The 20,122-nt window shown below is 40.9% G+C and overlaps 3 protein-coding genes across 5 annotated transcripts in view; 2 read left to right on the plus strand and 1 right to left on the minus strand.

Moving 5' to 3' along the window:
* The first annotated feature begins 3,366 nt into the window (after window positions 1-3,366).
* On the plus strand, window positions 3,367-8,536 carry hgo (homogentisate 1,2-dioxygenase). The gene is made up of 8 exons (XM_069112436.1): window positions 3,367-3,675; window positions 3,773-3,908; window positions 5,781-5,914; window positions 5,989-6,175; window positions 6,323-6,502; window positions 6,590-6,813; window positions 6,914-7,040; window positions 7,860-8,536. The coding sequence occupies exons 1-8, from the start codon at window positions 3,658-3,660 to the stop codon at window positions 8,171-8,173; spliced, it is 1,320 nt and encodes a 439-aa protein (XP_068968537.1). The 5' UTR covers window positions 3,367-3,657; the 3' UTR covers window positions 8,174-8,536.
* Window positions 8,537-8,700: 164 nt separating this feature from the next.
* On the plus strand, window positions 8,701-11,753 carry LOC138179541 (uncharacterized). Its single transcript, XM_069112417.1, has 9 exons — window positions 8,701-9,159; window positions 9,346-9,406; window positions 9,557-9,703; window positions 9,768-9,998; window positions 10,095-10,391; window positions 10,488-10,589; window positions 10,674-10,831; window positions 10,923-11,319; window positions 11,404-11,753. Exons 1-9 carry the CDS (start codon window positions 9,037-9,039, stop codon window positions 11,607-11,609), a joined length of 1,722 nt encoding a protein of 573 aa, XP_068968518.1. The 5' UTR covers window positions 8,701-9,036; the 3' UTR covers window positions 11,610-11,753.
* The window catches only part of Ret (protein kinase receptor Ret oncogene), a 35,211-nt gene continuing 26,823 nt past the window's right edge, over window positions 11,735-20,122 (minus strand). For all 3 annotated transcript variants that reach the window (XM_069112399.1, XM_069112398.1, XM_069112397.1), the window contains 8 exons: window positions 19,860-19,962; window positions 18,409-18,577; window positions 17,469-17,773; window positions 15,461-15,641; window positions 15,247-15,376; window positions 13,941-14,142; window positions 13,681-13,859; window positions 11,735-13,527 (listed from right to left, as the gene is read on the minus strand). In XM_069112399.1, coding sequence (XP_068968500.1) covers window positions 13,100-13,527; window positions 13,681-13,859; window positions 13,941-14,142; window positions 15,247-15,376; window positions 15,461-15,641; window positions 17,469-17,773; window positions 18,409-18,577; window positions 19,860-19,962 — 1,697 coding nt within the window. In that variant the 3' untranslated portion in view covers window positions 11,735-13,099. The remainder of the gene's footprint in view (window positions 13,528-13,680; window positions 13,860-13,940; window positions 14,143-15,246; window positions 15,377-15,460; window positions 15,642-17,468; window positions 17,774-18,408; window positions 18,578-19,859; window positions 19,963-20,122) is intronic.

A 20,122-nucleotide genomic window follows, 5' to 3' on the forward strand; every position in this document is an offset into this window, starting at 1 on the left:
ACTCAACGTAACAGTTTTAGCGAACGAACGCTGATATTTTCGAATGCCGGTGGTCGCGCTCTAATCACGAGGACCAGTTCTCCTGGTCGAGCGAAAGGCGCGAGTTACTTTGCCCTAATAAGCACACCGAAATTGTCGTCGTTCGCTCGTTCCATCTTCATCTACTTTTTCATTCCTTCTACGTTTTCCAGTAATTCGATATACGTACATTACGTATAATTCGAACCCTTACGTTTCTCAAGGACAAAGCTGGACAGACGTATCGATCGATCGATGACTCTTTCGCGGTCTGCTTCGTATCGCCATGTGTCTCTTCGTCCGCAACTCTTCCTCATATTTCTTGTCCGAGCACGACGTTTCATTTAGCCGACTTAAATGTCGACGTAATCGATGTTTTCCTGGCTATTGATCGCTTGGACGTAAATAAAAGTTCTGCTGAAATCTTTATTAAAAATATCCTCTCGAGATCACGCGTGGATCATTTTCAGTAGATCGTTACCCTCGGCTTTCTTTCCCTACCCAATACCAGTTCATTTATCTCGATATACAAACTTGGAGACAAGGAACCAGTCAAGAATTTCTAGTTTAAATACATTTGCAGACATGTGTGGAATAATTATAGCGATCAAATTTACAACTCGCCTGAGAAACTATTTCTCTCACTGATTATGAAAGTAGCCCAAGCCGTGTATTTATCGTTTCGAGATGTCTAAAGTTTTGCGTTCGACACCTGAACTGAATTCTTTTCGACGACGTATCAGCCAGCTCGATGCAAAGGTTCAATATTTACTAATTTACAAAGACGCTTTCGTTAATTGTTGTAACGCAGATAGACGCAACGCAAAGTAAATGATCAAGTAATGTTTTGTTTTTTTCAGATTCTTGATTTAGGCCACTTTCATAATCACGTTCGTCTTACCATCAACACGAATTTTTTCCTGCAAGACCGACGGTCACGGATTCGACAATTTCCTGTAACTATGTCACACATGCTCTTGACAACAAGTGTCAGACGGACGTGGATTTCAAGAATGCATTTGGCTCGGTTCAGTGTCTTTTGCTATAAGTCGTATCAGTTTGCTTTCGAGAGTAATTTCTGACCCTAGTTTCGCGATTACTTAAAATCAACGTTAATTGACTGTTATTAGCGATTAAATGTATCCGACGAATCAGAGTTCGTGGCTGCTTATTGCGAGAAATAATTGTATCTTCGGACGTGCCACCTGGGCTCTCTACTTTTTATCATTTGTCGTTAACCGTCTGTCTAGTGCGTTTGAATCCGAATCGCTCCTCTGCTGGCGATCTTAAGCATTTCAGAGTTATTCTTATAACTGAGCAACCTCTTAATTGCTGCGACACTCTTGCTTTACAAGGATATTTTCATAAAGTCGCGCAATATCGTTTTGTCAACGAATTGTTCCTTAACGCTTTAACGGCCGTTTATGCGACTTCATTTTTCTTAAACTTAATTGCCACTTACGCGCGAGACAAACAATTCCTGTATTTATAGTAGATAGCGTTCCATCGAAGCGAAACGATTTACAAATGCACTGGCAATTTGTGAATCTAACGATCTAGATGAAAGCGAATGGTCAGAAAGTGATTATAATCGCGAGTTCCGTAACCGTATGGAACGATCAGGAAACAAATCAATGAATCCATATGACGCATAAGCGTACAAAAATGAATTGAGATAATACGATAGAAATTCGATAATGGATTCAATGACAGATAAAATAATGGATTAGGTTTCCTGAGAAAATTTTCTCAAAAAAGCGAATCATAATTATACGACGACTGAAAGAAAAACGTCGATGGTTGGCAACGAGATCTACGCCGAAATGTGCGGCCGTCAGACTGTTAACGCTACCAGGTGCCACGTGATGCGAATCTCTAGAAATACAAATTTTCCTCCGAAATGTCCTCTGTTACCGAATTGTCCTCTGCCGTCCATCGACAACGTGCGTGACTTGGGGATTTTCTACGACTGTCTCTTACTAATCGCATTATCGCAAGCGTTAATAACGCAAACCGAACGCTAGGTTTCATCTTCCGCTTTTGTAGGAGTTTCTGGAATCCTTCGACTCTTGAAACTCTTTGCGACTCTTTGATGTTACCTCGTGTAGTTGACTGTGCGAATGTCATTTGGGTCTTCTGTTCAGGCTAGATATATCACGTTGATAGAGCGAGTTTCTCTGATGTATGACTGTATGTATATCTGTGCGCGTGAGTGTCAAAGTCATCAGCATAACTATAATCGTGTTCTTGGTAGGTCGAAGACGTCAACGCTGAGGATAGGAGGAAGAACTGCGAGCTTATTATCCTGTTAACAATTCAGAATAGCGTTATCGACGATCCTCCGCTGTTACAGCTGGTTAATCTTAACGCGTGCTCACAATCTTCTCGCTCGCAATTATCCTATCTTATGCGTTGACTTCTTGCGAACGGATTCGACCACGATGAAGCTTTCCGATCCCATTTCAAGAGTATGTAACTACGCCAACGATATCGCGGATAAGGCTGCGTTTTTTCCGGTTTCATTAACACGTTCAAGCAGTCCACTACAACCTTTACTTTGTGACAATTTATTCTTATTGCTCGTTCGGATAGCATTTCTGCTTGTTTATGCTGTTGCGTCTATAGCTTTGTTTCGTTTCACGTATCTCTACAAGTGACTTTTATTTTATGTTGCTCTGTTTTTATTACGTTATTTTATTTTATCCCGGCATTCTTCCGTTCGTTTTCTTTTTGTTATTTTTGTATTCTGGATGAACTTACGCTCGCTTGTTCATTTTAACGATAACCGTAACAATAATAATAAGGCAGCTATATGCGACTACGTCGTAATACCTTGCCGTCGAAAGCCTTATCGTTCGTCTTTATCGCGTTTGAAATAAAAGTCTAGCACGAGCCTTGTTTTCCTAGGTTTCCCCTCTTTCGTTCCGATAGACTCGCTACTCGTAATATCATTCTTGAATCTTTCGAATGATTAATCAATTACGCGCATTTTAACAACGAATCACGCAATAGACGTCCTATATTCCGATTAACCTTCCATCGTAAACCGGATTGCCTTTGCGTCGATTTCACACGACGAGCACGTGTAACGTCGCCGCTTGTTTATTTTTCCCTCCCTCGGTTTTTTCCCTTTCTTGCTGCCTCTCTACATCCGAGATAAATTAAACAAAAAAAAAAAAAAAAAAAAAAAGGAAAAATACACGAAAGAGGAAAAGAAAAGTATCGATTTATCCGTCTTTATCGGGAATTTTTAACGAGCTACTCGAGACAGGTTCTATCGGTCGTCTCTGAATTAGCCGCGAGTGGGAAGAACGAGAATAAAATATACACGCGCGTACGCGTAAGAACAGCGCCGAGAGGGCTCGCCTCGAGAACGCTATGGAGCGATAAATTTTCATAAGGCGCGTGGAATTTCTGACTTTTGAAACGATGCCGATCGAACGTATCGACGAGACGCGCCTTCTCGTATTCCGCGCTGCGATTGGCCGACGCCGTGACAAAACACCTAAACACGTTCTTTTGCATAATGATGATTTCGTTGTTATTACGTACGATCCGACAGACGACCATGTTGTTCTCGTATAAAAGGATGAAGCAATCGGAAAAAAGTTGTATTCAGTGATCGAAGAACGTGGCGCGATGAAAGACGAGTTTAAGGTAGACAGACTCGAGACTATCGCTTTGCTACGCTTCGTCGATTCCCTTTTCCCAGTAATTTTGTTTCTCTTTATACGCACAATTTCTTTCGTTTCAGTATCTGACAGGATTCGGCAACGAATTCTCCAGCGAGGACGAACGTTGCCCCGGTACCCTACCGATCGGTCAGAACAATCCTCAACAATGTCCGTACGGTCTGTACGCGGAACAGCTGTCCGGCACGTCGTTTACCGGTAAGTAATCTCTCCTAACCGCGTTTTATCGCGAGGACGAGTTTCAAGCGCTTAGTCCAGGCTGACAGGCGATCGTCTGTAGACGATCTACGTATATTTCCCTGCGACTTTTCCGTGTACGCATGTCTGCTGACAATCGTCTGTATGCACCGAGCTTTAGTCTACGGCTGTGTCCTAATTGGATATCGCGCAATGATAAAATCGTCGTCCGAACGACCGACCAACACGACGATAAACGTACAAAGCATATCCTACGACTGCGTCCAAATTGACAACGATGCGACGATTATCTGCATTGTTTGAAATCCAAAAACTAGTTTGTATCAGTCGCATCCGTGACGTCTGGAGTAAGAATGCATAGTTTCACGGAGTTATCGACTTCTGAAGCATAGGAAAGGCCCAGTTTATGAGGCAAATGGGTGCGAAACTGTAGAAACTATATATCCGCGGACAAGGAACGTGGAAAAGTTGCAATAATTCATCTCGTCTTCGTATATCTGTTCGACGATTCTGTCGCTATGGGACATCCAATTAGGATACAGGCTTATTCCTAAGCGTTTCATATCTACCAAATCTGTAAATATGAAACCGGAATTTGTCTATAGATGGCCCTAGCTGATAACGTAGTTATCACTAAACTGCGTCATTGATGCCAAAAGTCTTTGTCGACATCTCACAAACATTTTCGACTCGGAACAATACAAGTTTCATACAATAGCATAGTTTGTAATAGCGTCGAACATGTCAAATTTTGTGCCTGGAAACTACGATTTGCGGACAGCGTTGATTTTCTGTTACCATTTGAAGAAAACTGCCGCAGAATCGCATCGAATGCTTGTCGAAGCTTACGGTGAGCATGCTCTTGGTAAATCACAGTGCTTCGAGTGGTTTAAAAAATTCAGAAGTGGCAATTTTGACGCGAGGAACGAAGAACGTGGAAGACCACCGAAAAAGTTTCAAGACAGCGAATTGCAAGCATTGTTGGATGAGGATGACGCTCAAACGCAACAACAACTCGCTGATCAATTAAACGCGACACGAGAAGCCGTCTCCATACGTTTGAAAGCCATGGGAAAGATCCAGAAGGTGGGAAAATGGGTTCCACATGAACCGAATGAAAGACAGCAGGAAAACCGAGAAACCACTTGCGAAATGCTGCTCGTCAGATACAAAAGAAAGTCATTTCTCCACCGAATTGTGACTGGCGATGAAAAGTGGATATATTTTGAGAATCCTAAGCGTAAAAGATCATGGGTAGCTCCAGGCGAACCACCGACATCGACTACAACACCAAATCGCTATGGACGGAAGACAATGCTCCGTGTTTGGTGGGATCAGAAGGGTGTGATCTATTACGAGCTGTTGAAACCTGGCGAAACCGTTAATACCGAGCGCTACCGACGACAAATGATCGATTTGAATCAAGCTTTGCGTGAAAAACGACCAGAATATCGAAAAAGGCAACACAAAGCAATTTTGCTTCGTGATAATGCACCATCGCATACAGCAAAACCGGTCAAGAAAACGATCGAAGCGTTCAGTTGGGAAATACTTTCGCACGCGGCTTACTCGCCAGACTTGGCTCCGTCCGATCACTATTTATTTGCATCGATGGGACACGCACTTTCTGACCAGCACTTCGCTTCTTACGAAAATGTACGAAAATGGCTCTATGACTGGTTTGCCTCAAAAGAGCGACAGTCTTTTTGGCGTGGCATCCACCAATTGCCCGACAGGTGGGAAAAATGTATAGCTAGCGATGGGCAATACTTGGAATAAAATATTTTTAATCATTTTCGTACAATAAACGTGTATTTTCTATACAAAAATTCCGGTTACATATTTACATAACTGGTATGTATCGTCCCGCAGCTCCTCGCTCTCGAAACCGACGCTCGTGGTTGTATCGAATCAAGCCGTCGGTCGTCCATAAACCCTTCACACCGGTTGACAGCGCTCCTCGTCTCGACTACGGATGGGACGCTGTAAATCCAACGCCGAATCAGGTATCGATGTTCGGTCGTTCGTCGTCGTTTTCTCTTTTACTGGAAACTCGAACGTTTCTATTTTCCTGTTCCAGCTACGATGGAAACCTTTTGACGTGCCGACCAGACAAGCCGCGGAGATAGATTTCGTGGAAGGTTTGCACACGCTATGCGGTGCGGGAGACGCTCGCGTTCGCCAGGGTATCGCGATCCATGTGTATCTCTGCAACGCCTCCATGAAGAACAAGGCCTTCTACAATTCCGACGGAGATCTTCTCATTGGTACGTATGTTGGTCCAACCATGGATCGACCAATTCGTCAGCTTCTTCTTTCTCTCTCCAATTGAGCCGAACTACGCGCATGGAAAATGTCGGCGATGACGGTCGTCGAAAGTTTTAGTTTTATCGACGAAAACGTTCTACCCGCAGTGCCGCAGCTAGGCGCGTTACTGATAACCACGGAGTTTGGCAAGATCCGTTGCGAGCCGAACGAGATATGCGTGATCCAGCAAGGTATGCGGTTCAACGTTGCTGTGTTTGGTCCATCTAGAGGATACATCTTAGAGGTGTACGACGATCACTTTCAATTGCCCGAATTGGGGCCGATAGGTAACGCGGATAATCGCTGCACGAGTAAAGAGATTACAGTTTTTCATTTTTCTGCCGATCGCTAACCGAACTCTGATCTTGCAACAGGAGCGAATGGCCTGGCGAACCCACGGGATTTTCAAACGCCTGTAGCGTGGTACGAGGATCGTGAAATCGATTACGAGATCGTGTGCAAGTATCACGGTAAGCTGTTTGTAGCCGAGCAAGACCACAGTCCGTTCGACGTGGTAGCTTGGCATGGAAATTACGTTCCGTTCAAATACGACCTCGACAAATTCATGGTCGTTAATACGGTTTCCTTTGATCATTGTGTAAGTGTATTGCGAAAGCTACGTTACCTCCTTCATTCTCTAATCCACGAACGAATCGATACACGTTTCCTTTATACGCGTTTATTTCTGCGGATTTCAGGATCCTTCGATCTTCACGGTCCTGACGTGTCCCTCCGGGAAGATCGGTACAGCAGCAGCCGATTTTGTAATATTCCCACCTCGATGGTCCGTGCAGGAGCACACTTTTCGGCCTCCTTATTATCATCGTAAGTGCATAGAAAGTCGGCTATTCGATATTTTGTAGACGACAACGTGAGAAAAAAGAAAAAAAAAAGCTAACGGATACCGTCGATGGTAGGACGTGACGGAGAAATTTCGAGAATCGGGAGCCGTAGCCATCTGCGTTCGTGATAAGAAGCAGCACGGATTCCGACAATGCTGTCGAGATCTATAATCGACAGCTTCTGCTCCCCTCTCCTCATTTCTTTCCTTTCCGTCTTTTCACTTTCGAGAAATAAACAACGCTGCGTAATTACAGTCATCGTTCCGTCCTTTTGCTTTTCTATGCTGATTCGGTGTCAGCTGCATGGCTCGATCCCGATACTTCGTTATGCTAGACCGCTTCTAAAAATCGTGTAACCGAGATACCGGTGAAAACTCGGAATTTTCTCCGGTGATATCCATCGACTTCCTTTTTCTTTCGCGACTACCATTCTGCTGTTTCTTTTCGAGCGGAACCTACAATTTTTCCTTTCTCCGATTCCATTTTCTCTCTTCCTCCCGTTCTTGTTCCATTCTTCAGTATCATATCGCCGCCCTAGTTCCAACTCCATTTTTCAAAATAACGCAATAAACCAATCCATGTATGTCTCATTGGTGCAAGAAATACAAATTGGTGGTAATACGATGAAGATTCTACTTAGAAAGTAATAACGTATTTTGTTCTTTTAAGTTGTAACTCTACACGATAATATTCAATTTCATAAACTTTAAGCTCAGTTTTCTCAGTTTATAAGCTAATGGAAATAGATACTTAAGAATTAGAGCCACGTATATGGTTTATATGGTGTCTCTTCGACCTGCAGGAAATTGTATGAGCGAATTCATGGGCCTGATAAAGGGACGATACGAAGCTAAGGAGGAAAGTTTCCATCCAGGCGGAGCGTCGTTGCATTTCATTATGACGCCACATGGACCGGATTCGTCTTGTTTCGAAACTGCTTCAAACAGCAAGTTGAAACCTGAACGCGTCGCCGATGGAACACAAGCTTTCATGTTTGAAACGTCGTATAGTTTGGCGATAACCGAATGGGCTGCAAATCTTTCCAACAAACTGGACAACGATTATTACAAATGCTGGCAATCTCTTAAGAAACATTTCGTGTCGAATGCTTCTTAATACATTTTTACATTTTGCATTTTTATATTTTGTAGAAAAGATAAGAAGTGATAAGGGTACACGATTAAATAATTATAGGAGTATATGGTTTAACTTGTGTTTTGTTCGTAGTAATTACTACTTCTGTTACTACGTACCTTAACACGGTGACTGTCACGTGGATTTTATATATTTTGTCCTGAGAGCCGCAAAAGATTGAAATATACTACGCTGTGATACGTAATTTCTCCAAATATTTTTCTTATTTTATAGACTAACAAATTTTCAATAATGTGAATGATTTAGATAACATTATCAGAAAAAAATGCGCAAATATTGTATAAAATTTTCTTTTAATTAATTAAATATTATGTTGTCTATCTATTTAATTATATTGTTATCTAAATCATTTACATTGTTGAAAATTTTTTAATCTATAAAATAATATATCTTATTTTGATCATTCTAAAGAATTTAATGACGTGGATTATCAATATCCATCGTGCCAACCAACGTGTTCTCTTTGTTCTTTGGAATCTTCGGAATCTTCGTTCTTTGTTTCTCAAGTATTGTTTCTTGTAATTAAGGATAAGTGGTTCATTTGTAACGAGCTTATCACGAATAACTTGACACATTTATCATCTGTGTTGAAAAGCACGTTAAACTCGTGAGGTTGCGCTATTCTTCGGTAGAGTGCGTGTTTAAAGACAAACACGTCGGAAGCGTGCTCGTTAGTTTACATTGTGCAAAAATCGTAGTTCTTGAGAAAATGTAAATCGTTATGATTGAATGTAATATGTTATCGTGAAAATATGGAAAGTTGGGACAATCGTTGATGTCGGGTGTAACGTAAATATGTTTACTTCGATCAAATTTTTTAATAGATGTGGTTAATTCGTAACTCTAACCTTACAATGCGGAGACTTGTCAATCTCGCGATGCTTCTTTGTTACTTGAGCAGAAGCGTCGCAGCTATGTATTGTTATCCAGACTACTGTCAGAACGTGGTAATTTTTTATTTTTTCAAGTCCTTTACAACTAGTTTCTCGAATTTCTAAATGTCTATAGTTGTCACAAAAAGTATTGACACATACTCTTTTTCCAATGAAATACCTTGTTATCAGGCTCTCTTGTAATTACTGTATCTAGGCTGAGTATTTATTATTAGGTTAAATTGTCTGTTTATTTTACAGACAAAATTAGTTGCTACTCCTGGTTTCCAATGTCTATTGACAAAAGTTCAAAGGAAAGGAGGTACGATATATTCATTAAATGCATTCAGCATCGGCTATAGTGATTAAAAGTGCGATGACTTATGTGGTGCAGCATGTATTTTTAATGTACAAGATAGGAGTCAGGAATCACGAGATAGGTATGCGAATTACTTGCTTTTCTTGTCGATAGATTGCACCAAACTCACGTTCGAAGGTTATAGTCGTTATCCAGCGGATGGCACAGCAGCCAAATTTAATTTACGTTCATACACGTATGAGGAATCTGGATATAAACTGACAGCTTTTAACTTAAGCGTTACCAATGTGGACTTTCATGGTAAGAATCATAGAGTAAAGTGATTCTATTCTGTCACTTGAAATTCTTTTCTATCATTAAATAGGACTGGTTACACGTTATCAAAGTTTATTGGATGAGAACGAATCAGCATGTAGGTACATAGAACTTTATGGGAACGAAACCAACCCAGTACCACAGGAATTGTATATTTCTTGTCCATTTTCTGATGTATCTTACGAATCTGTTCCATACCGGTTAGATTATCTCGTAACAGGAGAAAATTATAATTATAGCAAAAGATATGTTTTCAATGTACCTGTGCACAGATTTATCGGTGAGTGTTTAGGCCAGATATTTTTCATCGAAAGAAAATGAGCAGTCGTGTGTTTGTTCAATATTGATGGTTTCTCTTAAATCTGTCCTATCTCAGGAGAAGGTGTAAGTATAAAGGAATACAGACCATTTGTATATATAGATGTCTCTTATGCTCCTCTTCTTTCATTGCACGTGCAACCACTGCCAGAAGTGTATAATGTAACAGGGTATAAAATTTGGTTAATAAACAACGATACGGATTTCGTGAAAACATTCAATATGACCAGTGAACAAGATTTTCGCTACAATTTTACCGCTCACACCGGTGTGTTTTATTTTAAAGTTGCTCCCATGCATTCAGAGTGTGGCGACTATGGATGCGTGAACAGCACCACGCCTTTTATCATTATACGTAAGCAAAAATAAATTTCTTATGCGCGCCTGTATTGTCTGAAAATATTTTCTTATTGGCGTGGTTGTTAAGCATTACGGCAATTGTATTTTTCAGAGGAAACATCTCATCGTTTATTGATCATGATTATTAGCACTGTGTGGATACCGCCAGTGATATTGTACGTCCTTTATCATCTTTACAAATTGTATAAAAAGGGTAAAATTGCAACGTTTGCAAAATATTTTTGTAAATACAGAGTGGCCATTGAAATTTATATGTTTGCTTCGTACTCTTTTGTAGAAGTATTGAAAAGGAGAGGGATACCGAAATGTTTGTTAGTCTACTCACCGACTCGACTGTCGCATATCAATGTAATGATCGAGCTGGCAAAGTATTTAAGAGTTTGCGACGTTAACGCCATGATAGACATGCTCGATGTTACCGATACCACGGACAAAGTTAGTGCCAGTAACGAGACTTTATTTCAAACGGCTCCACGTTTTCCCGCGGAAATGTTAATCTTTTGATTTTGTTATGTTTGCAACGTAGGATCCAGAATGTTGGTGCGATGCTGCGTTTCGAAACGCAGACGTCGTTCTTATCGCAACTTCTCCGCCGCCTAAGAAGCCTGCGGCATCGGCTATTTATCGAAACACCGGTAATTATCTTTTGAGACTGGTGAAAGAGAATCAGTCGGAGAAAGAAAAGCGCTATTATATCGTGCAATTGCCGTATTGTAAATCGGATGATGTACCCGAGGAAACGAGGCATTTGAGGAGACTGTCTTTACCAAAAGAGTTGCCTAAACTAGTAAAAATTATTCACAAGGTGGAACGCGTAAAATGTTCCTCGGTATCCGACCAGGAATTTCTGGACAGCGTGAAATTAGCAAAACTCGAGATTCTGAAGGAAGATGCGAACATTGCGAAAGACGAACGAGAAACTGGTCAGTTCTTTATAGATTCGTAATCGATCGTTAATTTAGTTAGTTGGAACGTTTCGTAGCGTAGGTGACATATTGGTGTTTTAGAAAACCTTTTAACGTTGAAAAGGACGGAAACAGCAAATAATCGGACATCAACTGTGCTGGATGATAACGCAGTGTCTCAATCGTTTGCAACAAATATCGATGAATTAAACTTGCTCGGAGAAGGTGGAGAAGGTGAGGAAGAATGTACTCGTGAATCTTCGAAGGACGATACGTGCTCGTTTCGTATCGACGAATTGAACTTGTGACTTTGTTTCAAGTACATTCTTTATTCATAACGTTGTGAACAAATTTTACTTGCGTAAGTTAGGTAATTTTTTAAGATGTAAGACTTTTTTTTATATATATACCGATTTAACTTAATAAACGCCAGTTTCTTTTTTGTTACCATACAGCTCCTCGTGTCCATTTATTATGAGTTACGTCTTACAATTCTCCATTCGTTAAGTCACAGGTATATTAAATATATATCTTTTTATGCATGCATACATTGCACACGCGTGTATACGTTTTAACACGATATTAACGATCGTATAATGATAATAGTTGGAATTCACATGGCACGTGCCTGATCGAGCTAAGAACTAGTCGATCCATTGGAAGTAAGCAAATATACAGTGTTATATAACTAAATTTGTACTTGAACGCTTGCGTCATAAACGGCAAGTGGCTAATTAATATAACGAAATGGAATGCGCTGCTTTGTACAAGTAAACCAAAAAGGGGTGAATTCATTCACCGAGGTATAAAAAAGCAGTCTTGTTCGAATACGATTACATCGACCAACAACTAGGATACTCAAGTTTACCGCCTCTTTGAGTGTATCGTCGAATCACCGTTTCGTGCAATTATTTAACAGACGGTTCACCATAAAGTGAATGTTAAAAGCTGGAAGCCGCTGCGAAGAAGGATTTAACTGGAAGTTTAAAAGTTTGACAATTTTAGTAATTAATATTAATCATTACGATCTTTCGCTTCTCGTTCGATCATTTGTTACGCGATTGATCGTGAAATTATCGGAAGGCGTTTACAGAGTTAATTAAACGTTAGTCACCCTTTAAGGACGTAGCTTTCGTCAATGAGAAGCCATTTATCTACTTTGTTCTTTTTCGTTCGTTCCAATTCAATCGCTTGTTAGGACATAAATGACGAAACGAATAGGAAAATTTCCATCAAGGTTTTGACTAAACTACGGTTTGCTTCGGCAATTTGAATAGCTTGGAACATCTTTCGTCAAATGCTTTGTATCGTAAAAATCCAAGAGTATATAAAGCTGTAACAGGCGTCTTGAGTAGAAAGACTCGTTAATAATTTCTAGTATAAATTACACAAAGATCTGGCTGTTTACATGAAAATGTAATGTTGTATATCGATTTCCATACTATATACTATCACCGTTAGTATATCGTTCTTCAGCTCTTATCTCCTGAAGCGCCGATCTATCTATTTGGACGTATGCTATCCGCATATTTTTCTCGTTTTCTAGCGTTTTCAAAGTTCATCGTTTCGTATTCTTATATGCGACACGTATGCCCGACAGAAAGAAAAAGAAGGCACAGTATCGAAGGTGTTTGTTGCTCTCGATCGTTTCAACGATCACGTTCCCGTTCGTTTCGTAATGGCATACTCGTCGTACGCTAGACGATACTCCTCTCGAACGAAGAAAAGACGCGATTTGTCTTCTCGAATTTCTAGATCATCGATATTTCACCCTCTGGTCTTCACGCGTCTCACTTCCTCAATTAGAGGGAGCTTCATCGTTATTTTCGTTTCTATTGGCGAAGACAAGTAGTTCTTCTACTTCTGTCTCTGTCTCCGTTTCTACTTCCGAGGATTTCTTGCCTTCCATGTCGATGTAGGATTGCGAACGTTCGTTCGTCGGCGTGGCTAGATCGTTCTCGCTGTTGCTGGTGACGCTGGTGTTTCTCAATTTGATAGGACTCTCGTAGTGATTCACGCAGAAGCTCGGCGGTGATTGATCGTTCACGTACAACTTGACGGATTCCTCGGGGAATGTTGCTACGGATTCTTGCCACAAGGCGTGGAGTTTGTCGATTTTGTCGCACTTTGTCACAGGATCGGAACACGGTTTCTCTAGATAGTTGACAACGTTCGTCCTCAAAGTATCGATTTCGTCGCTATCGTCAATGTCATCGTTACCAGAACCTGCGGTAACAAAATCGTTCGTTATACCGAAACGAAACGATATAATATATACGATATTATACGTATATTATAATATATTATAATATACGTATATTATATTATAATATATACGATAATATAAACGATATTATAAACGAAACGAGAGATACGTACTGCATGGACTGTCCAACGCGTGAAGCGAAGCAAAATAGGCCTGATTGTGAACGGTTCTCGGATTCAGATCCAAGTATTCGACGCTGTCCTCTAACATCTTTTCCCAATGACTGGTAAGTTCTTTGAAGGGAGGCCTCATTGCAGGTTCTTGATGCCAGCACGACATCATCAGCTTGTACCTGCGAATGGTGTACGCGTACCCGCGATAACTTTCGAGTTATAACTCGCGATGACTACTCTTGAAAAGTCGGACTACTCACAACTGTTGCGAGCAATTCGCTGGTCTCTCCATACGGTAACCGGCTTTGAGTAAATTGTAGAGATTATGCACGTCCACTCCTGGATAAGGAGACGCGCCCAATGTGACCAGCTCCCAAAGAAGAACACCGAAACTCCAGACGTCAGACTTGCTGGTGTAGACGTGATCCGCAAGGGATTCTGGCGCCATCCATTTTACCGGCACTAGGAAAACACGTATTAAAGTATATACGTTGGATTAAACGGAGATTTAGCTGATCGCGGATGATGCACGTTAAAACTGTCTTCGTCCTAAACCTCGAGAAGATTTACGAGCGCTAGATTTTCTGTAGACGAAGAACGAACCGCGGCCAGAGGAGTCTAGTTGGTTCTAGTCGATTCGAAAGCTTTTGAAAAAAAGTAACACGCGTTTTGGTGAAGAGAATGACGTATAATAGAGAATTGAAAAGATAATCAGACAAAGGAACGCGAATCTGATTATTTCTGATAGATTCAACACGATCATACAAAAGAAGACAAGAAAGTTTACATATAAGCGGTACGTTATTGTCATAAAATATCATAATTTCACAAAACAGAATTATTGTATCTGACACATTTGAGCAATGAGTAAATGTTTGTAATATACATTCCAGAGCACGTAACTGTCAGCAACATGTTGAGATATGTCTAATACAAAGGCTAGCAATATGTGCATATACACACAAATAAATTACTTAGCAACTTTAAACTAGAAAGAAGACCATGCAGCAACTCATGACAGTAAATGTTTGTAATATACATTCCAGAGTACGTAACTGTTAGCAACACGTTGAGATATGTCTAATACAAAGGCTAGCAATATGTGCATATACACATAAATAAATTACTTAGCAACTTTAAACTACAAAGAAGACCATGCAGCAACTCATGACAGTAAATGTTTGTAATATACATTCCAGAGTACGTAACTGTCAGCAACACGTTGAGATATGTCTAATACAAAGGCTAGCAATATGTGCATATACACACAAATAAATTACTTAGCAATTCTAAACTACAAAGAAGACCATGCAGCAACTCATGACAGTAAATGTTTGTAATATACATTCCAGAGTACGTAACTGTCAGCAACACGTTGAGATATGTCTAATACAAAGGCTAGCAATATGTGCATATACACACAAATAAATTACTTAGCAACTTTAAACTACAAAGAAGACCATGCAGCAACTCATGACAGTGAGCGATAAAAAGCCTGCCCTATGCCTCCTTTGCTCCTAAACTACTCATTTCGCCCGCTAATCGTTTTTCCAGTTCTGCGCATACCTCGTCCTTTGCTGCGCTTCAAGTACGCGTCGTCTTCGTAAACGTCCCTCGTCAGGCCAAAGTCCGAGATCTTGCAGACCTTCTCGGTCGCAAGCAGCACGTTCCTCGCTGCAAGATCTCTGTGAACCAACTGAGCAATACGGCGAAGCGATACAGTTAGGCTGGATTTCAACGAGGTGAGAAAACAGGCTATCGCCGCGGATTAAGGGATTACCTTAATGTCGGCGAGATAGGCCATTCCTTTGCTGATCTGCCAAGCGAAGGAAAGGATGTCGCGTGGCGTGACCGTGTACATGGACCTTCCATCCGCTTCGCAGGAAACTACGTTGGGTAAAGACGAACATCCACCGGCTCTAATTTCCGACTCCAAGTGTCGACTACGCCTCAAATAATTCCTGCAAAGTTCCCGCATCCTGCGTTACACCTTGTTCAAACTGTGCGGTACTTTTACCGAATCGATAATGATTCCGTAACAAATCCCGAAAGTAGCGTTCGCACGTTTCTACATTTTCGCCGTCCAACTCCCAAATATACGATCAATGGATTCATTATAGCGTGTAATAACTATTATCGAGTTACGGTTTATCCATACTAGGACGAATCGTTCATTTACCGAATCAATTCTTTGTCTCGTATAGTAGTACGTATGTACATTTTCATATGGGTGGGAAAGGAGCGTTCAGACGATCGGTGTTATTGCCAATATTTAAGGTTTTTAATACTCTATTGACAATATATATCGATCGTCTAGAGTCTAGAGGCTCTCTCGCGTACGATAATATCGAGTACCTTAAATATTGACAACTATATTGATCTGAACGCTCCTTGAAATCACCGATTCGATCACGTTCAACATTCGATTTCGTTTTGTACATATGTACGAAGCGATTCGGCAATAAAACCGAATCTGCTTCGTTTTTTATCGCATTTGTAGCGGAGTAAACTTGGTCGTAAGAACCGTACAACGTGGCGTTCTTTGAACCAACGTGAATTTTGTTTTTGTTGTACAACTAGTTTTCGATAGGCATTTTACTTGAAATTTTAGGACATACGCTTACATTCCTTTCCGAAGAAACGTTATAAACAATTTCCCCCAAAATGAATATCGTCTCCGCGCGAAAGGAAAGTTGTTAGGTTGAAGGTCTTCGTAATCAGAAGTGACAATTAAATAGAATTTAGAATATGTACGTGCCGAAGAAAAGTATATTAATTATTTTACAAAGTACACTGCGCAGAGCTAAATCTATCAATAACGAAGAAGTTAGAAAGCCACTTATATTTGAAGATTATAACGATACTAAAAACGCAATTGATGTCCTTGATTAGATGATGGTTACGTGCTATTCAACCAAAAGGGAATCGAAGAGATGGCCGATGGTTATCTTGTTGGACGTATCAGCATATAATGTATACGTTTTGTTCGCTGTAATTGAGCGTAACTGGAATAGACATAAACTTTAGAGACGACCACTATCTCTGGGAAAATTGGCAAATGCACAAGTATAACGCCATATACGCAAGAGAGAAAACGTCTTCCGACAACATTACGTTCAAGAGAAATTCTTAAACAGAATGAAAAACAAAGTGACGTGTCTGGAAGCTATGAAAAAAGGATATGATGGAACTTTTGCTGAAGAGACATTGAAACGTCACAATGTAAAAAATTTGTTTGCATCTTATTATTAAATGCAAAAAATATAAAAGCCAAATTCTTAGTATTACGATTAAAAAATAATAATGCATAACTATGCTTATCCTGAATGTTTCCTTTCTATTTAATATTAACGATGAGAAGTGACCACGAAGACCTTCAACGTTACTTCAAGCGATTTTACGCTGGTTAATATCGTCGATAGGACAAAGACCTGCTATATAAGATAAAAAATTAGACGCGTACAAGGATAGAAATTTAAAAGAAACCGCATAAAGAGAAATATATATTGTAATAATATGGAGACTGGAAGAAGCGAGTCGCGCGTTGACACGGCCGTAACGTCGCGTCGCCGCCTGTTTGTCGCCGTTTGTCTCTTCGCGTTTAAACGAGCCCGTCCCTCGTTCCGCGTTCCATGAAAATGCGAGATGCAAGAAGAATTCAATTAACGCGACGCGACGAAGGTTTTCTCGTGAAGCGGTTATCGTCCGGCGATTCTGGGCGAATCTCGTTATGCGGAATTCCATTCCGCTCCGTGGACGTGCAACAGCAAGCAAGATTACGTACTCACCGCAACGAGCCAAACTCCGCGAATTCGATGATGAGGTAGACTGGCGCTCCGGGAGTGGTGCACGCACCCAGCAACCTGATCACGTTCGGATGTTGAGCTTCTTTCAACAGTTGATACTCGGACAGCAAGTCGGCCAATTCGGATGCGCACGCGTTCTCCTTTAACGTTTTCACCGCAACAGTAGTGGCTCCTGGAATTCCACTGATGTCGATCGCTTTGGCGCGCAACACGCGGCCGAATTCTCCTTCGCCGAGCACTTGTTCGATGGTCAATCGCGCTCGTGGGAATTCCCATTTAGGATCCGGCTGGAGAAATAGTTCAACGAAAACGATTCAACGTCTCCGACGTTTCCGTTGCACCGTTTTTCATGCTTTACGATGATTTTACCGCTGGTAATGAACAATGCGCGAAGGAGGAAGGAACAAAGTCCATCAAAGTGTCAGTTAACCATTTCCGTTGCTGTATCTTTGTTGCAACGTACCGTGAAACGTACGATACACGTACGGTAACGGTGCATGTGGTTCAAAAGAAAACGAAATACGATCGATCGAAATATTTTATTTAACTTAATAGTAGAACTATCGACCACTACTAAAGTACGAAACTTTGCATCAAGGAAATTAAAGCGCGAATAATAGGACAGAGTTTATAACGCGGTAAGATTTACAAGCTTTAATTCGTCATTGAAATCTGTAATAATTCATCGTTGTAGATCTATGAAAAATGAAAAATTACCTCGTTCTTACTATCGTTCTGTGGTAGTTCTAGAGTTAGCGTACGCGGAATACCCGAAATTGTACCAAAGGATAGGTACAAACGATCAGGTACAAAGTTGTAACGCGGTGAGAGGCAAAGAATTATATTCGTCGGTCGGATGAATCCTGAGCTTAGCGTAGGAGTAACGAAAATGAATGATTCGAGGCAAAGAGTCGTTGCTTACCGGACACGTTTTCGGAAGAAGAAGGTGACGATTGGCTGCGGTGAAGGTGTCCAAGCCGATAAGCAAACCGTCGCCTCTGTCAATGTAGTCCGAGGATAATATGCCGACTACGTTCGAGTCATCGTCGACTCTTCGTTTTCCGTTTCGTCGAGCTTGCTTCACAGCCAGTCTGAAAGGTAAAATCCTCTCATCGATCATATTGCCGTGCCGCGACGACTTTTAAAATCGGGATAGACGCGGCAAGTCGACGACCATTTCGCAAGAAATATCTACGTTGGCCAGTCGTACTCATCGACGAACGTCAGTCGGAATATCCACCGTCAAACTTTTACGAGATAGACGCGCGCTAACATTCACGCGGATACGACGAGGAAGTTTCTTCAATTTCGTGTGCAGACAAACTTTTAAACTCGCTTTCGTGTGATATATTGGCTGTATATCTCGTCTTGAAATAAAGTGGAGGACAAAGGGAAGTTTGAAGCAAAAAAAAGGCCGTATAAAAAACGTCACCACTTTAGAAAAAAAGCTGCAATTGACAAGAACAATTAAACTACGAATAGAGGTAGTAATGTAGGTGATTGTTACTACATAAAAATCATTCAGAAATGTGAAATTAGAAGGATGAAAAGCTGCAGTTAATATGAAAATATACAGGGTGGTTGGTAACTGGTGGTGCAAGCGGAAAGGGGGTGATTCTACGCGAAAAAAGAAGTCGAAAATATAGAATAACAATTTTTCGTTCGAGGCTTTGTTTTCGAGAAAATCGACTTTGAATTTTCGCTCGGTACGCGTGCGGTACGTTATAACGGATCTCACTGTAGATCGTTACCTACCACCCTGTATAAAATATTCAAAGCGTAATACCTGTCACAGTATTTGCAAAGTGGTATAAATCTCTGCCCGGGTGCTACTCTTTTAGTCGTATTCATAAAAATATGAATTTGCATAAATATCCGCAGCCTGGTTGTATGCAAATACGCATTTCAAATTTCCTTCTGTCCGTCACCGTCGGTGATAACAAGTTTTTATCGTAACATCGTATCGATACCTCGGGCAATCGAGCGCCGATGCGCGTGACAAAAGAAACATTTGATTCTGAGCGGGTTCGATATGCGCGGTCGTCGTTCTACCGATTAAACGTCGTTATCGAAATACCGGAGAATCGGATTCGGAGAGGAATCCCCTTTCTTTCGAAAACTCGTTGTTCGGTGGTGGATCGAACGATCGACGTGACTCGAGCACAAAGCGCTCGTTCGAGAGTTATCTAGAATTTGGCCAGCTGTAATTCCCCAGCTGTCGTGAGAACTCGTGTTTCGTTCTCGTTTACGCAAACATCGCGTTAATACGAACGCTTAGCCTTTGGTCATGTTTCGCGCGTTTCGACTTCTTTCATCGCCAGTGTTATTATGCTGACCAGGTAAAACCATATAATTAATTTACCAGTGACCTACCTGTATCTCGAAGTAACGAAAGAACCGATGATCGCTATCAGCACGAAGAAACTGACTCCTATCAGGCCTATCATGCAGATAGGTCCACAAGGTCCTTGAGATGCTAGGTAAAATAAAAAAAAAAAGAAAGAGTTTAATCCTGTTGCGATCCTACAAGTTTAATCTCTTAATCTTACTCTTCGTTTAACAAGCAAAAATATTTCTACTATTCGAAAAAAATACTATAATATACACGGTAAAAATTTGTTTATCCGAACCCCGTT

Source organism: Bombus flavifrons, chromosome 5 (genome assembly GCF_040668555.2).
Source record: "Bombus flavifrons isolate JBK064 chromosome 5, iyBomFlav1_principal, whole genome shotgun sequence".
NCBI lineage: Eukaryota > Metazoa > Arthropoda > Insecta > Hymenoptera > Apidae > Bombus > Bombus flavifrons.